At 35.7% G+C, this 27,560-nt stretch overlaps 1 protein-coding gene across 2 annotated transcripts in view; it reads left to right on the forward strand.

Moving 5' to 3' along the window:
- Positions 1–27,560, forward strand: part of STK3 (serine/threonine kinase 3) — a 280,323-nt gene that overhangs the window by 163,445 nt on the left and 89,318 nt on the right. For both annotated transcript variants that reach the window (XM_012643656.1, XM_012643657.1), the window contains one exon: positions 23,429–23,621. In XM_012643656.1, the coding sequence (XP_012499110.1) occupies positions 23,429–23,621 (193 nt within the window). The remainder of the gene's footprint in view (positions 1–23,428; positions 23,622–27,560) is intronic.

Consider the following 27,560-nt stretch of genomic DNA (forward strand, 5'->3'; position numbering starts at 1 on the left):
AGTGATTTGGCACAGTTCACAAAGCCAGTGAAGAGCAAAAACTAAATATTTTACTTTTATGCTTCCATGCTCCTTCGCTAGTACTATATGCTGATTTTTCAATAAAATATTTATTAGTACTCGTAAAAAGAAACAACATTGACTTGTCAGAGTTACACCATTTTTGAAAAAGTTGTGTTCTCAGAAAAGCCTAGTTTTTGTTCCTCTATAAGGGTACCCGTTTGCCTTCCCTTTGCCTTATGCATATTTCTAATGAGTGTTGAGTTAGTGAACTGCCTTTAGTTAACTATTAATGAGTAGGTGATTATTTTTGCTTTGCTATGTCTTCCTCTACTTAATTATACACTAGTTTCCATTTTTGATGGATAGGGAACTGTTGACTACCCCAGAACTTCCTAGTTTTTACTAGATTTTAAGATCTTGCTGTAGTCACTTTGATTACTTTCTGCCGCTTGGGTGATCTCTCTCTCTCTTTTTTTTTTTTTTTTTTCTTATTTCAGAATATTACGGGGGTACACACATTTTGGTTACATAATTTGCTTTTGTACAGTTTGAGTCAAAGTTGTAAGTGTGCCCTTCACCCAGATAGTGTGCATTGTACCTGTCAGGTGTGAATTTATCTGTCCCCTTCTTCCCCCTCTCACCTACCTGATTTCCATTGAGCTTTACTTCCATATGTGCACGTGTTGATTGATTAGTTCCAATTTAGTATTGAGTACATATGGTGATTGTTTTTCCATTCTTGTACTTCACTTAGAAGAATGGTCTCCAGTTCCATCCATGTTCTTGCAAAAGATACTAGATCGCTTTTTTTTATGGCTGAGTAGTACTCCTTGGTATACATATACCACATTTTATTAACCCACTCGTGTATTGATGGACACTTGGGTTGTTTCCACATCTTTGCAATTGTTAATTGTGCTGCTATAAATATTTGAGGACAAGTGTTTTGTTTTTTTTTTTTATAAAATGTCTTTTTTCCCCTTGGGTATATACCTAGTACTGGGATTGCTGGATCAAATGGTAGGTGTACTTTTAGTTCTTTGAGTTATCTCCATACTACTTTCCACAGAGGTTGTACTAGTTTGCAGTCCCACCAACAGTGTATAAGTGTTTCTTTCTCTCCACATCCTCGCCAGCATCTGTTGTTTTAAGAGTTTTTGATAAAAGCCATTCTCACTGGAGTTAGGCAGTATCTCATTGTGGTTTTGATTTGCATTTCCCTGATGATTAGAGATGTTGAGCATTTTTTCATGTTTATTGGCCATTGGTCTATCTTCTTTTGAAAAGCTTCTGTTCATGTCTTTTGCCCCCTTTTAATGGGGTTGTTTGATTTTTTTCCTTGCTGATTTGCTTGAGTTCTTTGTAGATTCTCGTTATTAGCACTTTATTGGATGTATAGCATGCACATATTTTCTCCCATTCTGTATTGATTGCGTCCTTCGCTATGCAGAAACTTTTTAATTTTATCAGGTCCCATTTATTTATTTTCGTTGTTGCTATGATTGCTTTTGGGATCTTCTCCATAAATTATTTCCCTAGACCAATATCTAGAAGAGTTTTTCCAACATTTTCCTCTAGAATTCTTACAGTTTCATGCCTTAGGTTTAAGTCTGTTATCCATCGTGAGTTGATTTTTGTGAGTGGTGAGAGGTGAGGATCCTGTTTCAGTCTTCTACATGTGGCTATCCAATTTTCCCAGCACCATTTATTGAATAGGGATTTTTTACCCCAGTGTATGTTTTATCTGCTTTGTCAAAGATCAGATGGCCATATGAGGATGGTTTCATATCTGGGTTCTCTGTTTTGATCCATAGATCTATGTCTCTGTTTTTGTGTCAGTACCGCTAGCCTGGTTTCTCTGCAGGGTGGGGGATGAGCCCTCCTTACTTACTAGCTGGAACTCCACAGCACTTTCCCCTCTCATCAGTCCACGTGCATTCCCTCTCCACCTAAGATCAGCTCTGGAGCCACTCCACAGTTTGTGTGTCTGACCCGCTGGCATGCGTCTCCATGTGAAGCTGGCCAGTAGGGGGAATCTCCAGCACCTCGGGTCCACCACTGGATACGAAGGTGAGGGAAATAGGGACCACTCCGTCTGCGGAGTTCTCCACCAGGGGCATGCTCCCACTGGGGGAGAAGTGGCTGCTCATGAGTCTCTTGGATCTAGCTGCGCTCCCTATTATAGTGAGTGGTGGGAGGGGCCGCTGCTCCTGTTCAGCCTGCGTGCCAGAGGCATTTGGTTGCCATGGGAGCCAGGGGCTAAGCTAATCCAATTTGAGTGCCACAGCTTTCTCCAATATGACAGTTCTCCAGTGGAAGTAGGGGATAGGGTGTGCTCACAGACCCCCACTCCTCTGTGCTCCCCCACACCCTCCCGTTTTATATGGTCATGAGGGCTCTCTCGTGACCCGAGCCTGGAACCTCAGCGTCTCTCCTATGGCTCCCCACCTGCTCTCGCCACCTGGGGGCACCAGGTTTGACCTGCCTGAGCGGCCAGCAAGTGATCCTGCCAAACGCCCGTGGGCAGGAAGATGGCAGACTGTGGCTGTCCCACCGGCTTGGCAGCACAGAGCACTCTAGCGGCCCTATGGTACAGAGAGGGGCTGTGGTCTTCCTGCACTGCTCTCGTGTCTGGGGGGGCACCAGGCCCTGCCCACCTGTCCAAGCCATCAGCGGGCAATCCCACACAGCATTGCCAGCAACTCTGCTCTCCGAGGTGGGTTCGGCTGGGAACTCCTCCCTGTCACCGAAAGACAGGCCCCTCAGCGTAGAGCACTGTAACAGTTGCTGGGGGTTGCTGGGTGCGGCTACAAGCCTGCCTGAGCCACAGTTGCTTTCCTGAAACTGTCTTAAAGGCTTCTAACAGTGTTTCATGGCTCGTCAGGCTGTTACTAAAACTGTCTTCAGAGTACTTCCAGCTTCTGCCCACTGCTCAGTTTCAAATCCAATAATACCAAAGCATTCTAGGTATATGTTACTTAGTCCTGTCCATATATAAGGTGAGGGGAATTAGTTTCTACCTTTTGATGGGAGAACTGTGAAAATATTGTGAACGATTTAAAAATCACATCAGGCTTTTATGAAATCTTTTTTTCCTCCCTGATAAATATTTATTCTCTGGAGCAAAGCAAGTGTTTCTGGGTAAACAATTACATTTTTTGTTGTTGTTGTTGTTGTTGTTGTTGTTTTATTTTTTTTCTTTTTTGTTTTTTTTTTATTTCAGCAAATTATGGGTGTACATATGTTTAGGTTACGTGTGTTGCCCTTGGTTCCCCCCCCCACCGAAGTCCATGTTTCAAATATGTCCATCCTTTGGGTAGTGCGCATTGCACTCCTTGTGTATACAAATACCGTTGTTTTTAACTGAAATTATTATATAAGAAAAAAAAGTCTTGGTAGAATCACACATTGAGCAATAGTCACATGCTTTGCTTTAGATTATTTTCTCAGGCAGCAGCTTCCATCTTGAGATCGTTTTATCAGTTGTTGCCCAGAATATAAAAAATATATATGTACACACGCACACACAAACAAGCACTTTAAAGAATGATGAGATAGTCAGAAAGGAGCTGAAGTCTTCCTACAGTAAAAGTATATCCTACATTGCCATTCATTTTTAGCAAATTTTAAAATTAGTAGTCATAATTTCTCAGGAATATCCATAGTGAAGGCTCAAAATTTTAAATAGTTTATATTGTTTGTTCCTTTGGGATTCTTTTGCAAATTGGCTTAAATTGGATTACATACACAGTTTTAAAATAAAACAGCTAATTTCTCATAGAGTTACACCTCTTGATGTTCACTAAGAGGCCAATTTATGTCATTAAGGTGATACTCTTTTTTCATAAAGTCAAATATTTTCACAAAATTTATAAGCATTTTTGACCAAATCAACAGGTTGTCTATATAAATTGCAGGCATATAGGACTTTTCCTTGTTCAGGTGATACTAATTTATCAGTAGCATTCAAGATGTAAGCATGCAGTTTGGTAACTTATTAATTATACAATAAGCAGTATTTATTCTCATGTAGTTCTTGAACTAGTTGATGATTTTTAACATACTAATTTTAAATTTTCTAGTATGGTTTATAGAAATATTATACAGGCACTTGAATGAGTGTTTAAATATTTATACAGTAAAAGAGTACTTGCTGTTTTAAAATAAAACAACAAGGCAAACACTGCACACATGGTACATTGAATGATTATTTTAGAGTGGAATGGATGGTGGTAATTGAAATTATAAGATAAGGTATGGAATACACCGTTGACAAGCCATTTTTAAAGTAGATAAGTAGATTAAAAGATTGATAAAGGGGTTACAAGAATTGCTTTGTCACTGGAGCTCAGGCATTTCTTATGTGGATCACAATGTTAAGTAAAATACAAGGATTTAAATGGATATAGAAGAATTTTATATTAAGTGAAATGTTGAGCAAAAGGCGAGATTCTTCTTTGATGCTAAGCTTGCATGAGATCTTTTCACTTTAATGCCCATATCAGGCCCCTTATTTTCATGTTTATGTAAAGAAAGGTATTATTTTATTTCATATTAACTTAGTAATGACTCAAAGAAAAGAGTATTTGTCTAGTATTAGACAATGTCTATGTTCAGAAAAGGAATAAGGACTTTCTGGTGATCTCTTTATGGTCTAAACTCAAAGCTTTTCAGGCTATGGTCATTAATGTCTGAAGAATGGCATTTCCCTTTAAACGTGATTCACTGAAGCAGTAATTCTCAGCGTGAGTGTGGGGAGAAATGCCAGGATGCTTTGAAAATCCCACTAGAGATGGTGATGTAGCCTGTAGGTGAACATTTCTCAGAATGGTCTCCCTCTCCCCTTGTCCCTGTTCAATAGGGAGCTTCAAATCAGTCTACCTTTTGGGAACATTTTGAACTATCTAAAGAATAGAACAGCAGAAGAATCAGCCCACGTCAGTTCAGAAGCCTCTAATGTACCTAGTTAGTTAAATGAGAGGTAGAATTATCTAAGAACAGGACAGATTGTTTGGACTTGAATCCTGAGTATGTTCCCAAATAACTTTATATCTTTGGACAAGTAAGTTACTTAATTTCTCTGCTTCAGTTTCACTATCTGTAAATAGATTTGTTATGAGAATATAATTAAAAAATATATATATATATATAAGTACTTTAGAACAGTGTTTTGCACATAGTATGCTCAATAAAGTTTAGCTTTCATTTTTATTAATGCTCCTACTTGTACCACTACTACTGCTATTACAACATTTTAGCCAGGATTTTTGGTTTTGTTATTCTTTTGTTTATTTTTTGGCTTTTTTTGGTGGCGGTTGCTGCTGGTTTTGCTACCTAAGGGCCACCAAAATAACATCACTAATCAGATTTGAACCAATATAGATTCAGATTTTTTTTTCAACATTTTTTATTTAGAGATGAGGTCTTGTTCTTTCGCCCAGGCTAGAGTACTGTGGCATGATCATAGCTCACTGCAGCCTCCAACTCCTGGGCTCAAACAGTCCTCCTGCCTCAGCCTCCCAAGTAGCTGGGACTACAGGTGCTTGTTAATTTTTAAGTTTTTTGTAGAGATGGGACCTGGCTATATTGCCTAGGCTGGTCTCGAACTCTTGGGCTCAAGCGATCCTCCCACTTTAGCCTCCCAAAGTGCTGAGACTCTAGGTGTGAGCCACCACACATGGCCTCTTTTAAGCATTTCAAAACAAATTTTAAATGGCCAAATGTGTTTGGAAGAGTTGGTAGAGATTTTTTTAAATGTAGCTTTTAAATTTAAAAAAATTTGAGGAACACCAGTAAAGAAAATTTCTTTTATTGATTCTTATTCCTTTATTTCATGGAAAATAAATTCTATTTAGTAAGGAATATTTGAGATAAAATTATTGACCACAAACTGAAATCCTTTAAAAGAATTGATTACTTGTTATTTTTTATTTTCCCTATGTAATTAAATCACAATTAAAAGAAATCCCTACATAGTTATGACCATGTAAATACTGTTCACAAACATCATAATATGTTATGATTCCATGGGATTTTATTTTTATGACTTCTGGAACTAATAATTCTCAGTTTTTATTACTGTTGTTGTTAGTTTTCTATGTATCTATCACAAATTTGTTCACAAACGCTGTATTTCCAAACTCTCTGTAGGAGCTGTCAACTCCTCTGTATATGTTTAAACAGTTAATTTATTAGTGCCACACTCTTTTCCTGACTCATGCCTTCTCTAGTCCTCCATCCTTTTCTAATCTGAACTAATTGCCCTTTGGGAGTCTTGAGCAGCTGTCATCCTGAAACTTCCTTTCAGTAACAGCCTATGAATTTCCTTTTCCTCTCTTCCGTAATGTATCTCTTGCTTCCTGGATCTTGTCTTTTTTTTTTTTTTTCCTTGTTTTACTTTCCTATTTTGAGGTACCGTATTTCCCAGTAGCTTCCTGGCATTAGCTGTTTTTTTTCAGATCTTACATATCTGACCATTTATTGTACCTTAAACCTTGATTAATTGGGTATAAAATTCTGGATTGGAAATAATGTTCTCTTACTGTTTTGAAGGCCTTGCTCTGTTTCCTTGCTCAGCAGTAATGCTGATAAGAAGACGGATGCCATCCTGATACCCAGTTCTTTGAATTTAGAAGCTTTTTGGATCTTCACATTCTCCCTGTTATTTAAAATTTTCACGATAATGTATCTTGGTATAGATCTTTTCCATTCATTGTGTAGAATGTCTTTTGGCGTTTTAAGTCTTGAAATACCCTTCGGTTCTATGTTGTTTTATTTGCTATTTCTTTTCACAGTCTCTCTTGTCTCTTATTTCTTTCTTTCTCTCTGGATCTCCTTTTATTTGGTTATTGGACCTCTTAAATTAATCTTTCAAAGATCTTATCTTTTCTGTTTTCTTTTTCCTCTTTTTCTCTTTTTGTTCTTTCTCTGACATCTCCTCAAGTTTATCTTCCAACCCCCTGCACTTTTTTTCGTATCAAATATTTAATTTTTAAGATATCTTCCTCTTCCTCATTATTATTTTATTATTATTATTATTTGAGTTTTCTTTCACTCCCTGCCTTGTCTCTGTTTCCTTTGTGTTTATTTTGATCTCTGACTTTTTACTTCATGGACTTTCTTCAGACATCTAGTGATTATATTTGAGAGAAGTGCTAAAATTGCCTTCTGGCAGCTTAGTATATAAGAGCAGAACTAGTCAACTAATAAATCTTACTATAAAAGATGCTAGGGTTCACTACTCTGAGTTTTCTTGCTTCTTGGGACTTTTGGGCTTGCAAGCATAAGTTCTGAGTGTTTTTGGTCTGCTGAGTTAGCTGTTTATATATTTGTATGCATTTGTAACTTCCAAAATTTTTTCCTAACTTCTAGATGTTTTTTAACATCTCATATTTACTGTTTCTCCTTGCCCGTGCTGTTTGTCTTTATAGGTCTATCCTTTTCTGTAACTTTATCATGATTTTGGAAAGGTTTTGGGAGAGATAGGCATAAACTCATGTGTTCTATTCTCCATTTTAATGGAAGCTCCTGCCATTTATTGTTTCTTGGATGTTCTAAAATTATAATTTTAGGTATTGAGTTTGTAATATGATCTCATTATAAATAAATCTACAAAACAGTTCATATATCTTGATGATTAAAAAACTCCTTTAGTATGCAGACATTAGCACAATTTAAAGAAAAATTATAGTCTATTCAGTTCTGGTTTATTCTGGACAAGTTGTAAATCAAAATGATCCAAGCAGGGAAGGGAAAACTTTGGTAAGTTACCATTACAAGAAATAGGGCAATTAGGCAAGTCATACCAAATTTGTAGTTGATTAGGATAGAAGTAAATTATATTTCTCTCTTTCCGAAACACTGGGTATTTTTCAAAATAATTTTCTCTCGGTGATGGAGCAGAGATACAGTCTTAGACCCCTCATCTAATTGATACTGTGCTTGCCTTAACATCCATATCCTTGAAGTCAAGATTGTTGCTTTAGAACTTTTCTTATTTGTGTTTGCAGCTCATTTTGGTTACCTTTAACCCATGAAACTTGCTGGTTCTTTTTTTGAATTGGCTCCAACTTGGGGGATTCATTTGACCAATACCTGCTTAGTGATAGTATTGGGGACTAGGCTGCCATTAGACTATGATAGAAGGTTTTGGATGGATATTTTGATATACCAGGTGTTTTCAATGAGATTCCTCTCCATTCCTTTTTTCCTCTTTTTAATTATTTCAAAGATGAAAGATATTTTCACCATGGTGGGAGATCTGTGTTGCCAAATTTTGCTTCTGCATTTATTTTTAGCCCAGAGGACCTGTATTCTCTGGTAGCCCCTATTATAGTTATTTCTAGTCTAGACCGTGAATTGGTCCTTATCCAGTGACTGGGCTAAAATGACACAAAGCCAGTTTGGCATTGGACCATTGAAAAATTTCGTAAAGCTGAATTTTGAGATAATACAGATCAAATTCTTTTTCTGACTTTAAAATTTCAGAACTGTGAAATCTATATTGAGTTGCTACATTATAAGAGATATTTATATTTCATATTCAGTATTAATACCTGGGTCCATTGTGGATTCTGCTTTTTCCATTCTGTGTGAGCATAACTTTCAGAGAATTTATGGGTTATACCATTATCAACTTAAAAATTTTCCAAATTTAATTTATTTCTATACAGTTTGGCTTACTACAGCTGGGGGAAAAAAATCAAAGGCCTAAAACTAAATTGACATTTCCATCAATTCACAATGTAGCTTTTGAAAAGGAAATGGTATATGATAACCATTTCAAGATATGTTGTTTTTATAAAATTTTAGTGCTGTATACCTGTACCCTGGGTAACTATTATAAACAAATCTCTTTACATATTTTTTATTCAAGAAAAATATGGAACATGATTGGAAATAGTGCCTTCTGAATTTGGTTTTTATACCTATTACAGAAAAAGCTTGTCTGATGAGAATATATCTTGACAAATTGACATCTTTTGATAGGTGCTGAGGTAATTGTACATATTTATAAAATTAAACAAATTGCAAACAGATTTTAAACAGGTTAATCCCAATATCAAAGTTTTTGTGTTAGTTTAAGCATTGCTAAATATGACAAAGATTGTCCTTTTTTTAAATTTCTGAGCATGTGACATAAATTTGGTGCTAAGATGGGTCAGCTTTATTACATAGTAAGAATTTGTTTTCTGGATGTTAGTGGAAGATAGTCCTAAATCTTTAGTGTGAGTTGATTAAATAGTATGTCTATATTTGTTAATATTTACTGTAAATATCTAAATTGCCTCTGGCAAGTCCACCTTTTAATTAGTATGGTTTAACACAGTTGCTTTTTCTACGCAACTCTGAAATGTAACATTTTGTTGTTACTAAAAAGCATTCGTGGTAGTGTTGGGAATGGTATAGAGCAGCAGCCCCCAACCTTTTTTGGCACCAGGGACTGGTTTCATGGAAGACAGTTTTTCCATGGACTGAGGGTAGGGGTGGGGGGATGGTTTCGGGATAATTCAAGACCATAACGTTTGTTGTGCACTTTATTTCTATTATGATTACATTGTAATATATAATGAAATAATTATACAAACTCCTCTGCTAATGATAATCTATATTTGCAGGCGCTCCCCAACACTAGCTTCACCACCTCAGCTCTACCTCAGATCAGTAGGCGTTAGATTCTCATAAGGAGCGAGCAACCTAGATCCCGCGCACATGCAGTTTACGGTAGGGTTTGTGCTCCCATGAGAATCTAATGCTGCCGCTGATCTGATAGAAAGCAGAGCTTATGTGGTGATGGGAGAGGCTGTAAATGTAGATGAAGCTTCACTTGCTGGCCTGCTGCTCACCTCCTGCTGTGTGGCCTGGTTCCTAAAAGGCCACAGAGTGGTATGGGTCGGTGGCCTGGGGGTTGGGGAACCACAGTTCTAGAGGTTTTATGGTTTTACATGTTAAAGTTGATGATACATTTTGGGTTAATTTTTGTGAAAGCTGTAAGTTATAGATTTTTGGGGGTTTTTTTTTGCATGTGGGTGTTCAGTTCTAACACCATTTGTTTAAAAGACTGTCCTTTCTCCATTGAGTTTTCTTTATGGCTTTTTCAAAAGTCAGTTGACTGTATTTGTATGGGTCTGTTTTGTAGTTCTGTTTTGTTTCACTGATATATCGTTGATATATGTGTGTATTCTTTTGCCAATACTATGCTGTTTTGATTACTGCAGTGTTATAGAAGTTTTAAAATTGGAAAGTGAATCTTCCAGCTTTAGTTTTCTTAGTATTGTGTTGGCTGTTCTAGGCCTTTAACCTTTTTATGTAAGGATTTTTTTCTCAACATTTACAAGTTAGCTTGCTGGAATTTTTACAGGGATTGAATCAAATCTATACATCAAGTTAGGAAGAAGTGACATCTTAACAATATTGAGTCTTCTAATCCATGAAACATGGAATATCTCTCAATTTATTTAGATCTTTTATTTCTTGCATCAGTGTACATAGATCCTGTACATGTCTTAATATGTTAGACTTAATTGTCTCATTTTTTTCTGGTATTATTGAAAAAGGTTTTTTAGATTTCAAATTCCATTTTTTTATTGCTGGTATAGAGGAAAGCAATTGACTTTTATGCCCTCGCATCCTGTGACCTTGTCTTACTTATTGATTCTAGGAGTTTTTTTGTAGATTCTTTGAAATTTTCTACACAATTATGTCATCTGCAAATAAAGATAGTTTATTTCTTCCTTTGCAGTCTTTATAACTTTTTTTTCTTATTGTACTAACGAAACCTCCCTTTTCTTTTAATTTTAATGTGTTTCTGTATCTTCACTATGTTTCTTTGTCTCCCTGTTTCAGAGGATATGTCTTTTTTCCATTCATAAATATTGGTATAGAAGAAAAATAAGACATGGTATTTGCCTACAAGAAGATTGCAGTCTAGTGGGTAAGACAACAAGTAAATTGATGACTGATCATAATGCAGCATAACAAGTACCATAATAGAGATATGCATAAAAAATAATAATTGTTGTTTTGTTGCTCTTGGTTTTTTAGCTTTTCATTTCCCTCAAAAGGCCCCTTCTGTTTTTGCCTCTTCTGTCAGCCATGTTATCCTTCTGGGCCCTTTCTCCTCAGTCTAAAAATGTAATATCTTTTGATCATTCAAAAAAAGAAAAAAGAAAAAAGAACAAATTATTCAAGAACCAAACTTCTGTATAGAATAGTCATAGTCTTTTGTTTTTTCACTTTGCCCATGTTCTGCCTTTTACTCAGTTACTGAAATATTCTCCAGCAGTATTCACTCCAAGGTGTCTTTCTGGGTAAGATAAGATCACTGTAGCACTTGAGATGTCCATGGGTCATCTGAGTCATTTCATGTAGTGGACAGTTGGATATGCAGGTCTGCATCCCAAGGGAGAACTCAGGCAATTAAGGGATCAGCGCTTTCAGCAGTTGGTAGGTAAACCATGAGCATAGATGGGATTGCTCAAAAAGTGTTTAAAGAAAAATAGAGGTTGCTGCTTTTATATATACATCTTAGCCATTGCTTCCTCTGGAAAGAGGGAACCTTTCATGATGCTCCTCCAGGCTTGAATTAGGCAAGTGCTTCTTTATGCTCCTATGGTATACTATACCACTAAACTGTACATTTCTCAAGGACAAAGATGGTATCTTAGCATACTGCCTGGCACACAGTAAGTATTATATAGATATTTACCTGGTAGATATTATATATTATAATATAAGTATTAATATTTTTATAAATAAACATGGAATTTACATAAATGCCTAAATATTTACTTGGTAAAGATTTATTGAATCAAGAAATATATGTGTAAAACTGCTTTATAATATTTTTTGCCTGACTTTTAGTCCTTATTGTTTAGGATAGAGCCTCAAGAGTATCATCAACACAGAATGTATTTGCATTTAAAAATTAATAAGGTTCATACTAGTACATGAGGTATTTTTTCAGCAGTGGTTGCTGATAAATATTTGGGTTGAGGGGGAACATTGTTTTTTTGCTGCCCTGACGTTCCTCTGTCCAAGAATTTAATTCGTATCAGGAGTTTCAGTAACGTAAACTGCTTGTTAAAATCAGTATTGTTATTTTAGTGTGTTTTAAGCTTTCTTCTCTTTTTTTTTTATTTTTTATTTTTGAGATGGGGTCTTGCTCTGTCTCCCAGGCTGGAGTGCAGTGGCGGGATCATAGCTTATTGTGACCTCGAACTCTTGGTCTCAAGCCATTTTCCTGCCTCAGCCTCCTAGGTAGCTGGGACTACAGGAGTGCACCACCATGTCCAACTAGTGTTGCCCAGGCTGGTCTCAAACTCAGCGGCTCGGTAGTTTTTAGCTCAGTTAGATCCTCCCACCTCAGACTCCCAGAGTGCTGGAATTACAGATGTGAGCCATTGCGCCCTGCCAGACTCCTTTTGAAGTTTGTGTTTTGGAAATTGATTTCTTAAAATCATTTTAGTATATTATTATTTCTAAGTTTATGTCATATTTCTTCTGTTAAATGTTTATTAAAATTTCTATTTGCTCTTAAACATTATCATAATGGAAGAGAGAAAGAAAGAATGAGGAAAAGAAGAAATTCTTTTCAAAGACCTATTACCCCGTCATTGTATTTGTTCTAGGAACGTAAGATATACAATCAAAAGTCTTTATTATATAAAAGCAATTTAGAATGAAGTGATAAATTGATGTTTGATATTTCCTTTTGTATACTTCTATCAATTTTGTGGAATCAGCAACTGTTCATTGAGCTCCTGCTATCATATGCAGGTTGTTGTGTAGATTACTGAATATAGAAGACATCCATTGTCCTTAAGGAACTTAAATGTTGCTTATATAAAAATACAGTGACATGACAGTGGTTTATAGTATTTAAAAATATCTCATTTTTAAAAATTTATCAGTGGCCACTAGTCTATTTTTGAAAGATATTTATAGTATCTTAATAAATTTTATAGCCTATTTTATGAACCTATTGTGTAAATCTCCAATTAATAGAATTTTAGTCTTTTGTCTTTGGTGCCCTCTTGTGGATATTTTCTAAACTGCTTGTAAGAACACAGTTTTTAGAGGTGTTATTCTTTAATATTTGATTTTATAAGCTTCTTTATATTTTGTTAATCCTTTGACATGCTTTTGGCTGTCAGAGAAAAATGAAAAGTCATAGTTTAGGTTGCTTTTACTTTTTAATTTACTCTATTGTATATCAGCATTGTGCACAGGGGATGTAAGATAATCTTTTGTTTGGAAAGTTGTAGTATAATGCCAAAAACTTGTGCAGTCTTGCATCATGGAGCCTCTGAAGTCCTGCCCACACACTCTTTCACCATTTATACTTGTACTGATGAACAACTCTTTTATGACTTTTGGAGATCCTGAAAGCTTTGATGTAACTCTAAAACATGCCTGTGAACATGCAAAAAGTTAGGATCCATGAAGTTTCTGTTTGCTAAAGACAGGTATGTCAAAGACAGCAGCTGTACAAGCTATTATGCTGTTTTCGTAGTGAAAGAAAAGGACCACCTACTTACATCAGTGGGAAGAAAGTTCATTCTTGGTACAGATTTTCAGATACTGCAAATCTTAGTAATTTTTAATGGATGAATACCAATTTATTACTTTTTCTCAGCCTGTCAGATATTGAAGTGGTACTTAGGGGAAACTGTTTGAAGGAGAATATTTTTACTGTTTTCCCAGTAGATCTTAGCTCAGTTAGACTGAACATGGTACCAATGAGACCAGAGTTAACCAGTTGACCTACATACAGTAAACTATTTCACTTGTAACACAGAAAAAAGAAACAGGTGCAACCTTGTGTATTGATAAGCGGGACAAGGGGATAAGTGCTTTCTTTTACTATATCTGGATGCAACTTAAAGGTAATGCTGTATTGGGTCACATCAATAGTTTCACTTTGCTGTAGAATTTCTAGTTTAGTAGGGCTCTTCCATGATTTGAGACATACAAGCAAATGTACAATAGTATCCTTTGATTTTTGCCTTTTCTAACTCAATGATTAAAATTTATTTATTGACACAGGTTAGCATGTTAGCATCAAGTAATCACCAACTCCTGAATTCAGTTATGCACGGATAGAGAAGTGAAAGATTCTTGCCACAGTTTTCCCCAGTTTTATTCTCATCTCCTTGAAGTTGCACTGCACATGCCTTGTTGATTTCTTATTCAACTCTTTCACCACAAATAAATAATTAGGTTTCAATTCCTCTATCATGTGCTAAAGTGGCAAACTCCATGAAGTCACTTTTTGGTTAAAAATAACTAGCATGATCTACTTTTTTTTCCTGTCTTCATATATTCAGATTGGAATCTTTCATGACTTTCTCCTTAGAGTCAATTTGATCTCTTTAGGTTCCGAATATGGGAGTTATTGTTAATCCATTATATTTGACTGCCCAGAAAGTTTCTAGAAAATGTCGGTTTCTTCTTTCATGATTTCTTTCAGATTCAGCTTGTCTTTTCTGTTGCTATAGGATCCTTTTTAGAACAGGCTCTAATTATCCTCAAATTTGGATTCCAGTAATAACCTTCTGATTCCGGTCTCTTTCTCCAGTCTTGCCGTTGTCTAATGTATTCTTTAGTTTCCAAGGTTCCTATCACTCCTTTGCCAAGTAACTTATGCCGGCTCCCAGTGTTCAAAGCATTCCATAAGCTGTAAGACATCTCTTAATAACATCAAACTCACTGCTTTCCATTCTAGCAAGAATATTACTTCTTTTGTGCTTGTTTTTCTTTTTCCCTAATCTAGAATGCCACTTCCTACTCTTTCCTAATTTTTATCTTAAGATCCAGTTTTCTAAAGGGAACTAACTTAATTCTAAGGAGTAAGAGTAATTCTGTTTGTTGTTTCTACCCATTCTCAGTAGCTTGTTTATTCATGTGTTTATCTTTGGGACTATGAGTTCATGTTAGCTGGATTTTATCTCTGAGAATGATGTGACTTCTAGGTTGAGGGTTGAGTATGAGTCTTCCTCTAAGATGGATTGGCACCTGGGGCACTACCCTATCGTCAGGTTAATTTCTCAGTAGGAGACCCAGACCGTGTGGGTAATGTAAAATTGAAAGCCAAACCCATGGTTGTAAATTCTAAAGGGAGACATCCCAGTCTCCCCCTTACTTATAGCTCAGATGAAATTTGTCGTCTCCTCTGCTTGTGGGTAAATTGTTTCTTGCTTACCCTTTCACTGAGGATGTAGACCTTTAAGATTCCCAACTTTATGTAGAAGTTTCAGTTCTACTTTGGAGATAACCCAAAGGCTTTTCTTTTCCCCTTTATCCACTAAAATATAAACCTTATTTAACCACCAATACCCCATCCCCATCATCATGTGCCTCCGGGGCAGCCCTACAGTAAGATTTAGCTTATTATCACTGCACCGTCTGTCTTGAGCCTTTGGAGATTTCCCTTACTGTCTTGACAGCTCAGCTTTTCAATTGTAGTACGTTTGTTACATTTATTATTTGTCGTTTCCTTTGCATCTTTAAGAGGTTTTAAAGATATCTAGACCACTGTAATATTGCAATATTTTATATAATTGGTTTACTTATGTATCTTACATATTAATTTTTTCCTGAAGACTAATTTTTTGCATGCTGTAGCAGAATGTATATTCATTAGAATTGTCCAATTGAATGAAAGCCATTAAGATTATTGTTCTTATAGTGATACTGTGCTATTACCTGATTGCCTTCGCAGTGAAGAAGTGTTTAATCATTTCAAGAAGAAAAATAAAATCAGAATATTTTCCAGTTAGGACACCTATTTAACTAAGGAGTAGTCTGACTATTTCTTTAGTGTTATAAATGGCAAATATTTTCTAAAATGTTTCTGTAAATATTCTTAAAATCACTCAGTTAGTAATAGAATATTTAGAAAATACTTTGAGGTAGTAGATATTGCAAATTTAAAGATACGTAATGCAAAATCTCTGGTTATTTCTCAGACTATTATAGCATAAATCTGTCCTAGCAGTGGAGAAGGATTTCCTAATAATGTTTTCAAATATTTATATTCCATGTGGATTTTATGATTCATAAACTGGATTATCATCAGTACTCTGTTTTGCATTCCTGGCACATGATGGCCACTGATTGAAAATGCTATTGTATTCCGTACTGGAATTGGCTTCTTTCTGCAGTGAGGAAGCATCTGTTCTGCAGACCTTTTTCTATAAAGTGTCAACATGTTTTTCTTCTGCTTTTCTTTTGTGAGGAATAGCAGAGTATATGTAAGTGAAGTATAACTTTGAAAAAACGTTATAAACAACTGTTTCATTATAAAAATATAAGAACTATCAAATGTAATTTTAATAATAACCTAAAATATCAAGAATAAGTTTACAGTTAATGATTTTTAAAAAGTAAAAACTGTTGCTGAAAAGTTTTCAACACCATCACCAAATTTTTAGTGTTTGAGTTTTCTAATTTCATATAAACTAGTTCTCATTCCATCTGTACTTCATTAATTTCTGTTTGGGTATCACCCCCTCCTTAGTGCATTGAGTGTTCATGCTATTTTTTTAATTGCTATTTTCTTTTTTACTGTCAATTTGTAAATTGGATTAACATTCTTAAGGAAAGTGACTAATGTAAGTAAAAATAATATGCAGTAAGACCCCTTCCAAACTTGATTCAGTGTTTTTACAATTTTATAGACTATCTAAGCCAGTTGTGTGAATCCTGAGGTACAGGCTTCATTATCCATTTGTAGATTCATTACCAGTGTATGATATAGGAAGGCTAAAAGTATTGTTTCATACCAACCAGATGTTATGTTTCTTATTAAGTGTAATGGTCACAGCATTGAATCTTATAAGGATGAGACAAATGACTCACACATGTAAAAATAGATTTAGTGTTTTGGGAATAAACTGGTTGCAACCATGATAAAATAAGATATTAAACTAGCAGATTTTAAAAAGGCACTGATAGAAAATAACTCTTTCCTCCATCCTCACTGGGGCCTACTGGAAAGAATAAATCCCAACTATTTTTTAAATTATAATAGCTTTTTGACCAAGTGCAAATCAGCCTGTTTATGGGTATGTTATTTTCTTTATCTCTTAGCAAAATGAAACGTGCTCTAACGAACCTCTAGTATACATTAAATTGGGCTTGAGAAATGCTGTAGATAGTTTAAAAGCCTTACATAATTGCAAGTTAGATCTTGGGCTTTAGAATCAGATAGACCTGATTAGAATTCTTGCTTCTCCACTTATTTGCTATATGACCTTGGACAAAGTATTAAACCTATTTGAGCTTCAGGTTCCTTTGCACAAGAGTGACAATAATACCTCTGAGGGTTAATAAGAGGATTAAATGAGGATAGCTTATGAAAAGACTTGAGCATAGTACTTCCAACTCATTGATCATTACTATTTTTATCATTATTGAATGAATGATCAACTGAATAACTCTAGTTAATGGCATTATTTCCCATCCCCAAGTATCTCCAATAGCCATTCTGTGTTTTATAATCAAAACATTGTATTATTCACATAACATTGTCCCTAGTTCTATACTTTGGCATTACCTCATAATGAGGGATTCAGCATTCATTCAATAGATTACATAATAAGAACAGTGCTTTGTACTGAATATCAGGAATATAACTGTTAACAAGGTCTGGTTACTGCCCTTATAGATTTTAGAGTCTAATGGGGGAGTTAGACAAGACAAGTGTATAGATAATTACAGTATTGTGTGCTAAGTATATGATCAGCATAAGTGCAAGGTGCTATGGGAATACAAAAGTATGACAACTAATTCAGTCTTAGGGTGTCTGAGCTGAGAAGGGATGTGTATGAGTGTAATTCTGATGTAAAAAGGAGTTGTAATATAAAGCACCCTACCCAAATTTATGTATCTATGTTACATATATAGTCTACTCATCCTTTAAGACCTAACTCAAGGGCAGCCTGCCCTGTGAGGCCCTCTTTACTTGTTAAAGGCAGAGTTAGAGGTGCTACTCTTGGTATTCCTATTGTACTGTCAACACTTACAGCATTTAAGAGGTGTGAACAAACTTATTGTTCACATGGTAGATTTCTCCTAGACCTCAAACTCCCTAAAAAAAACAAAATGGAATGAAACTATGTCTTATTCATTTTTTTTATCTTCAATACCTGGCCCACTACTTGACCTATTACAAATGTATAATAAATGCTTGTTGAATGAATTAATAAATGAAAATATAAATTGATTCATTCATTAAATAAATATTTATCAAGTACCTACTGTGTACCAGGTATTTTAGCAATGGGGATTCAGAAGTTAAAAAGAACTCTCTTGCCTTCATCAAACTTATATTCTAGTGGTAGAGAAGACCAGGTACAGGCTGTGAAAAATATGGAAGAACAGAGAATGATGGTGGCTTCATTTTAGATTGGTGGTGAGAAAAAGCCTCACCGAGGATGTGTCATCTAAGTAGAGACTTCAGTTAAATAAATAATCAAGCTGTCTTGTGAAAGAGCATTCCTGTCTGAGAGATCGGCCAATTTAAAGGTTCAAGGGGGAATGTGCTTATAATGCTCAAGAAATAGCAGAGGAGGCCAGCCTGGCTAGAGCTTGGTGAGCAAGAAGGAATGTGATAGGAGATGAGATTGGCAGGTGTTACTAGGCCAGATCACATTTGGCCATGATAAAGGTTTTGGATTTTATTTTAAGTGTGATGAGAGACCAAATGCGAGTTTTCAGCAGGAAAGTAACATGATGTGATTTGTCTTTTGAAAGGATCGATCTGCCTCTGTATGTGAGACTAAAAGGGGCAAGAATGGAAACAGTGAAAACAGTTAGGAGGCCATTTTAATAGTCCAAGTAAGGTAAGATAGCGGCTTAGACTAGAATGGACCAAATAATCTGAGACTCTTTGGGAATAGGAGCTGGTGACATAAGCTGTTAAAATTGTAAGCCTGCACCTCAAACTTAAGCATTCAAGTGAATACAAATTTAAATGTAAGTAAGGTACATATATGTAGTGGAATTATGGGCTAAGAAATAAAAGAACTTGCTTCTTAGTCCCAGCTCTACTTTTAAGTAGGTGTGTGACCTCAGGGAAGTCTCTTACTTTCTATGGACCTTGGTGCTTTCAGATATAAAATGAAGGGTTGAATTAGTTTTCTCTCAAACTGTAAAGGTCTGTGATTTTATAATTCCATGAAAAAGTGAGTATGTATTGAACATGTCAACCTAAATAACAGATAGAGAGAGACTCGCTAAAAGAAAATGGTATTTATTTGGGAATAACGCATTGCCATGGGAACACGGGTACCATAGTAAACTATGTGTAAATGCAGGGAGGAAGACAAAGGTTTTTAAAGGCAAAATGGAGAGAATTACATAATTGTTTTCAGATTATCCTTGGCTACAAGGATCAAATAACACAGGCGGCACCAGCCTGAGGTTAGTCAGGCAGTTTCTGGGCAGATGTCTTCACAGAAGTATTTTTTGTGTAAGGTTGTGATGGCCTTTGTATAAGGTTGTGCTCTTTGCAGAGTTTTTGTGATTGTTTTTGTTATCAGGCATTTATGCATGAGAATCCAGCTCTATTTGTCAGAGTTTTTTAATTTTTTTGGAAGCACAAATTGACTCCATTTTGATTCTGACAACTTTCATAAACACTGTTTTGAATACTGAATGAAGCACTTCAGTAGATTCAGAAGTTTTCTAAGGCATTCTTGTCTGCGAGGTACTTACATTTATAAAAGATTTTACAAAACAATTGCTCACAATATGAGGTCATAAATTTAATGCAAAAAGTATATAATGCAGGTTATAAATTCTACAGAAGTTTGGAAACGAGGATAATTAACAAAGATTGAATTAGCCATAGAGGTAATAGATGCTTGATCTGTAGGACTAGGTAGGATTTAGTTAAATGGATAGAGTGGAAGGGCACTCTAGGTAGAAAAGAAGACATGAGCAAAGATAGTCTTAATGAGCATAACATCTTATGGAGTTACCATGCAGAGTTATGGCAGAGAGAGTCAGTTAAAGTCAGCCTGCCTAATTGGAAGACATATTAACAATGTGAAAAGAGGATTGGCCAGATAGAATAAAATAAGATCACAGAGAACATTAAAATCTAGGCAGAAATGATCAGCTTTAATGTAGACAAGAACTGTGAACCATTGTAGATTCTTCCGTAAGAGACTATTGTGATATAAATAATATTCAAGAAAAATTAATATAGCGTAATGTACTTTGAGGAAGGTATCAAACTACCTTGTTCCAGGTAGCATGCAGGCATTTTTGCATACCTTTTCTCATTTAATCATTATAACACCAATGGAAGAAACTAAAGTCCAGAGAGTTTGAATAACTAGCCTAAAGGTCTTATGCCTAGTAAGTGATTTGAGCCAGGGTTTGAACTAATGTCTGTCTGATTCTAGAAGGTTAGATGGGAGAGTCTTCAGTCAGGAAGCATTATCTGCCATAACCTAGGTATGAGGTAGTGAGTAAGTATACTCAGTAGCAGTGGGAATGGAAAAGAAGAGATGAGATGGACCTGAGAAGTTTTTGTTTGTTTGTTTGTTTGTTTTTGATTAAACAACAGGCATTTATTTCCTCACAGTCTGGAGGAAATTTTGAAATGGGTTGTTTGGTTTTTTATTGTTGTAGAGTTGTTATACATTCTGGATATTATACATTTTAGATAGCAATCCTTTATCAGATATATGATTTGCAAGTATTTTCTCCCATTCTGTCTTTTTACTCTGTTGATAGTGTCCTTTAATGCACAAAAGTTTTTAATTCTGATGAAGTCTTATTTACTTCTAGAAGTCCAAGATCAAGGTGTTGATTGGATTGGTTTCTCCTGAGGTTCTCTCCTTGGCTTGTAGATGGTTATATTCTCTCTGTGTCTTCACATCATTTTTTCTTTCAAAAAAATTTTTTTAAAGAACTTGTTGAACAGTAGCATATAGGGAATGAAAGAGAATAAACACAAGAAGACATTGAAATTTTACTCTTGGGTAGCTGGTGAAGATTACTGTGTTTTGTGGTGGTTGTTGGGGATGGAGGCAGACAAGGCAAAGAGATGGATGAAATAATATCTTATTTGGGAACATCAAGTTTTAAGCATCATTAGGCATTTAAGAAGTAAGTAAAGACACAAGAAGCGTGCAGGATTTGGGAGTTCTCAACATATAGTTGAAGGTATGAGAATGAAGAGGTCTTCTAAAAGAGAGAGGGTCAAGAAAGAAGAACAGAAGACTTTGAGATATAATGCCCAAGCTTATCATGTAGGTTTAAGAAGAAGAGAGGTATCAAACAGCTGTCAAACTATTGTTATGTCAAACCACCTAAGTTGCTGAGTTACAACATTGATGTTCCTATTTTTCACATTTACATTTTGACCTCTGCCAGAACTAGATTTTGCTTGTATATTTCTACTAAAAGTGGAATAGATGTAAATGAATTTCAGTGTATAATCAAGCTTTTCTAAGTAGCAATTTCTTTGGTCTTTCAAACAGAATTTGTTAGTTTATTTTTATGGCCCTATTCCAATATATCTTTTGGTGAATGTTCTAAGGAACATTTTTTTATTCATACTTACATTACTGACTTGATTCTTCTGTGAAACGTTTAAAAACTAACCGCTGGGATATGACAACAAAAGAAAAAATAAATAAATCAGACTTCATCAAAATTAAAAACATTTGTACGTTAAAGGACACTATCAACAGAGTAAAAAGAATGGGGGAAAATATATGCAAATCATATATCTGATAAAGGATTGCTGTCTACAATGTATAATATCCAGAATGTATAAAACTCTACAACAGTAAAAAACCAAACAATCCATTTCAAAATGGGCAAATAGATATTTCTCTGAAGAAGATGGGGACAAAGGGACAATAATAAGCATGTGAAAAGATGGCTTAACATCAGTGGTCAGTAGTCATTAGGGAAATGCAAATCAAACCACAATGAAGTACCACTTCATATCCTTCGGAATGGCTATTATTTTTTAAAAATGGAAAATAATAAATATTGCCAAGGATGTAGAGAAATTAGAATCCTAATCATTGCTGGTGGGAATGTAAAATGGTATATCCACTGTAGAAAACAGTTTGGGGGCTCAAAAAATTAAACATAGAGGTACCGTATCAACCAGGAATTGCACTTCTAGGTATATACCCAAAAGAATTGAAACAGGGGACTCGAACAGATACTTGTATGCTAATGTTCACAGTGGCATTATTCACAATACTCAAAAGATGTAAACAACCCAAATATCCATCAACAAATGAGTGAGAGAACAAAATGTGGTATATACATACAATGGAACATCATTCAGCCTTAAGAAAGAATGAAATTCCAACAGATGCTACAACATGAATGAACCTTGAAAGCATTATGCTAAGCGAAATAAGCCAGACACAAAAGACCATATATTGTGTGATTCCACTTACATAAGGTACCTAGAATAGTTAAATTCATAGTGACGGAGAGTAGAATAGAGGTTACCAGGGGCTAGGGAAATGGGGAATGAGGAATTATTATCTGATTGGTATAGAGATTCTGTTTGGAATGATGATGAAGTTCTGGAAATATATAGTAGTGATATTTGTATCATATTGTAAATGTACTTAATGCCACAGAACTATATATTTAAAAATGGTTAAAATGGGCCAGGCATTGTGGCTCATGCTTGTAATCCTAGCACTTTGGGAGGCCAACAGGAGGATCACTTGAGGCCAAGGAGTTTGAGACCAGCCTGAGCAACATAGTAAGATCCTGTCTCTACAAAAAATAGAAAAATTAGCTGGCGTGGTGGCACGTGCCTGTGGTCCCAGCTACTCAGGAGGCTGAGACAGGAGGATCTCTTGTCCCAGGAGTTTGAGGTTGCAGTGGGCTATGGTGATACCACTGCACTCTAGTCCTTGCAACAGAGTAAGACCCTGTCTTTGAGGGGAGGGAAAAAAAAGTCAAAATGGTAAATTTTATGTTATGTATGTTTTGCCACAATTTAAAAGAAAAAGCTAGTGGCTGTTGTACAACATTATAAACGTTATTATGCTTATTGTAATAGAGAGTGCCAGCATGTTCTATCTTAAAGAGCTTCTCTTTTGTATGTTTAATTATTGTGTCACAGTATTCTTTGTAATGCATTTGTTGCTAATTTACCTCTCTTAATCCTTATTTTAAAAGCAAGAGCAGCCTTCTATTTCATCAAACAGTTTCTATTCCTTGATGTTTAATTACCTAAAGCTTCAGGTTATTTTGGATAATTTTGGCTCATATGATAACATTTGTATGTGTGTACTTATATTAAAATTAGTAGTAATAGTAGTATTTTTATTATTAAAAGTATAATATATCCATGCTGTTGTTCAAGAAATTAGGAAATTCAGTTGTCTTAGAAAAGTCTTTCTTCATTGCAGTATTTTGCTTGCAGGATGAAGATGAACTGGATTCCCACACCATGGTGAAGACTAGTTCTGAGAGCGTGGGCACGATGCGGGCCACAAGCACGATGAGTGAAGGGGCACAGACCATGATTGAACACAATAGCACGATGTTAGAATCTGACTTGGGGACCATGGTTATAAACAGTGAGGATGAGGAAGAAGAAGATGGAACTATGAAAAGTATGTGGCTTTTTCCCATTGACTATTTTGAAAGTATACTTCCTTAGAAACCAGGATAGTTCTTTATTACTTTTTATAGCCAGTTATGACAAACTTTATTTCTTGGCTTTATGTAACAGTAAAAAAAGAGTATGGCACAAGTAAACTTTTTAAAATTTTATTTTAACATAGTAGAAAGCAACACATCTTTAACTTAGAGTTGTGGAACGTTTTTCTGTTGAAGGCTGCTAACCCATAATTTAATTTGTAAAGTATTTTAGAACGAAAAAGATAGTGTTCCTAATATTTACTTTTCCAATTAAAAAAGTGAACCTAATATTGTGTTGCAATAAATACAACATAATATTATTTCACGTTGCCCAAATTATCAGTTAAGCCACACAGAGCAGCGCAAGCTATGGGAAGAAATAAGGGCTGAAGTGGGAAAATAAACACTAGAAAGAAGGAGAGACAGGGATGCTCATACAGAAGGTTTGCTTTCGCGCGTATTTACTCTGCTTATCATGTGTGAGGCACAGTGCCAGGGGTGCTGCAGGGGCCAAAATGATGATTAAGACATCCTCTCTGGCCTCCTTCACTTACAGAGTGATTAAGACAGGGATGCTTTCACAAACCAGCATTTCTTTTTTTAAAAAATGTTTTTTTAAGAAACTGCAGTTAAACAATGTAGGACATTGTGATTTCACAGTGATGGGCAAAAACAAATTATCTCTCTTCATACCAGCTGACCTTTCTCATCCCTTCCTGCTACTACTCTAGTCCCGTGTGGTTAATGTTAAAGTCTAAGCACTAGACAGTATTGCTTCTAACTGGCAGAAAAACAGGATTACATGACTTTTACCATTGTAGAGCCCAGAAAATTATAAATATTCAAGTGAGTTGCTAGTACTGCAAATGGATATTGGAATTTCCTCTCCGGTATTTCCATTTTCTTTTTGCCCACCCCTTTCTTTTTGCTACTCCCCTGTGAGGTCTCACCTCGTAGCTTCAAGTCACTTGGCTTGCTGCTGCTGCTTTCTTCACATTTCCTTGTGATATATAGCCCTGTATGGGGCAGATGTTCTTTGGAAGGGGAGGGTCATGAAGCACAAAGTGCAAACAGATTGCTGTGTGGTTAATCCTGGGGGTGGCGTATGAGTTTTCTATCCCCTGCCACTGGTGGGTCTCCTGAGCCTTTGCCCTGGAAAGCAGCCTAAATCTTAAGATTTCCTGAAATTCCTAGCTGGGCTTCTGACCAGAATAGGCCTTCTGCCTATTCTATACTATTCTATACAGATACTATAGTAGTATCTATAACATGCCTTACTCAACTGCAAAGGATGGTCTTGTGACCTCCAAACCCAGCTAGCGTTATGGTACAAGTCATATGCCGCGCATGTCAAAAAGACCCTGTGGTAAAACAGCTAACACATTTCCCATCAGATATAACACTATTTTTCCACAAGCTGATAAATTTCCTTTACTCAAATTTTATGATTCTAGCAGATCAGTTAGAAGATCATTGAGTACTTTGTTGTATCTCTAGTGAGCTACTACTGAGCTCCCTATGAAACTATATAAACAAGTTTTTCATGTAGTAATGCAGTTGAACATCAGCATATATGCAGTGATTAAAAAACCAAGTCTTTGTAGAATCTAATTCATGTGAGATTATATTATATTATATTTCAAGGAAGAGATGGTGATGATTATTTATCAAACATCACACTTTAAAGCTATATCACAGATTTCCATATATTTTGTATAATGACTTTTGGCTTTTACAACCACAGAAATCAATATATATTATAATTTTGTTATAACAAATTATATATAATAGGTATGACTTTTTGTCACAAGAGTTTTTATAGAAAATCTACTTATAAGTTGAGCAGATAGTGGTTTACTATAGTTGCAGTTATTTTATGTGTCTCAGCAAGTTTTAAATCCCACGAACCAACTTTCCATGTATTTTAAGTTTCTGCAAATTAGACTTCATTCTGTAATGTGGGACTTTGATGTTCCCAAAAACCTAATCAAGTGGTGTTAGTATAACCCCTAGGGATTGTCATACCGTAGTATAGCAATAGTAAAGAATGTAAAGAAGTAATTGAGGAAAGACTTACTTTTCTTGAAACCACATAATTATTTTTGTTTTGTTTTTCCTCATGACCTAAATCTTTAAAGTTTATGAGATTAGTTGGTATGAGGTCTCAGCTTATGTCACTTCAGTCAGAGCCTCATTTGCTAATGTATCTTTAGAATTTTTGTTCCCTAAAAAGATTATAGTAGTATATTATTTTTGGTTTTCTAAAATCTCTAGAATGTTACATTGTGTGCTGAAGATTCTGATTTCCATCTCCTTTTCTATTGGAGTTTCAAGTGAGTTGCCTGATACAGCATTCTTGTCAGTTTTTTTAACTTTATCCATGACACTAGAAATTGCAGACCTGTTTTCCTTACCTCTAAGAAGCAAAATTATTCAAAGACCTTTTTGAAGGATAATTGAGAAAAGTGACAAAAAATATTTAAAATTGATCTGTTTAAAAACAGTGGGCATGGATCCTACAGTCATAATCCCAAGAAGAACTGTCCAAACTGGTTTTCAGCAGTGATGGCATTGCCTACACCCTCCTACTCCCACTCTTCCTATTCACACGTCTCTGAGGCCTCCTCATTACCCATGTAATGTCCAGGCTTCAGCTGTGTGACCAAAGGCCTTCATGATCCAGCACCAGCCAGTATTTACACATGGATCTCTACTTTTTCCTTCCATGCTGGTCTGTTCCAGTTGGAATTCTGAATGATTGAAAGTGGATATAAACAGGTTGGTTGTCATTTAAGGAAATCAACTTTTTGGACTTTTTCTCCTAAATGATTAGATTAGAACCAGATCAAGAATCTATTGTCAGCAAATTGGTGGGGGTAATTGAGATTATTTAATTGTGGGTGACTCTGGGAGAGCACCAACTTCAGCAAAGAGAAGACTGGGACTTTTTATCTTGTTCAGCCCAAATCTACTCAGTTGGTACTGTCTCTGTGGAGAAATTTTCTGGTCTTAACAGAACTGGGGCTGGAGTGGTAGCTCTGGTTGCTCTGAAGGGAAACTATACCTTATTGGTATCTGAGGAAGAGCCATACTTTTCAACCCAGTTATTTTGTGTGCATGTGCATTATTGTGTGTCTGTTGTTTCACCAGATAAACTGTGAGGTTTGTCCTGGTAAGAATCCTGTGCCACATAATAGTGGATGTTCTTGGGATATTGGTTTCATGAATGAATACTAATTACAGTAAGGTCAGAGTCAAATATTGTTGGGTTTTTTTGTATTGACTTGTAGTAGGATTAAAGAGTCATACCTCTGAAAGCTAAGAGAACTGTCAGGTAAACCTTAGTAAGCTATTACCTGGTAACATACCACTTCTTTTTAAGTGTTCTCCTGTCCCTACCTTTCATTGCACAGAGCAGACCTTCTGAAAATGTGTTCCTTAAGATACCCATTCAGAGAAATTCTCTGATAAATATAAATAGATAGATTGATAATATACAATAATCAGAAGTATTTATCCTGGAGATAAATTATTAGAGAATTACAGTATATATTATTAGCTTATTAAATGCTCTGCAAGTAGTGCAGGAAGGAAACCAGTTTAAAACTTATATTACCCAGGCTTTCCTTAACTAACTTGATCATGAAAAGCTTTTAATGAAAAGCATATCAGCGATTAACATCCTATGTAATTAGTGTCTGCGAACCTCTTTTGGGGAAATGCTTTTATGGGGGCCCTCTAATTCCTTGACCCTTTCCTAGTTCCTAGTCTGCTTTCTTTTTATTAGCATACCTACCCTCCACTTCTATATTCAGCTTAGAGGCTATATTTCATTGCTTCGGCCACTCTCTTACTCATATCCTTCACTCCTCTGCCCTAACGTCTGTCTTTTCTGTCTCTCCTGGAAAACT

This window comes from Propithecus coquereli, unplaced genomic scaffold (assembly GCF_000956105.1).
Source record: "Propithecus coquereli isolate 6110/MARCELLA unplaced genomic scaffold, Pcoq_1.0 Scaffold2, whole genome shotgun sequence".
Lineage (NCBI taxonomy): Eukaryota > Metazoa > Chordata > Mammalia > Primates > Indriidae > Propithecus > Propithecus coquereli.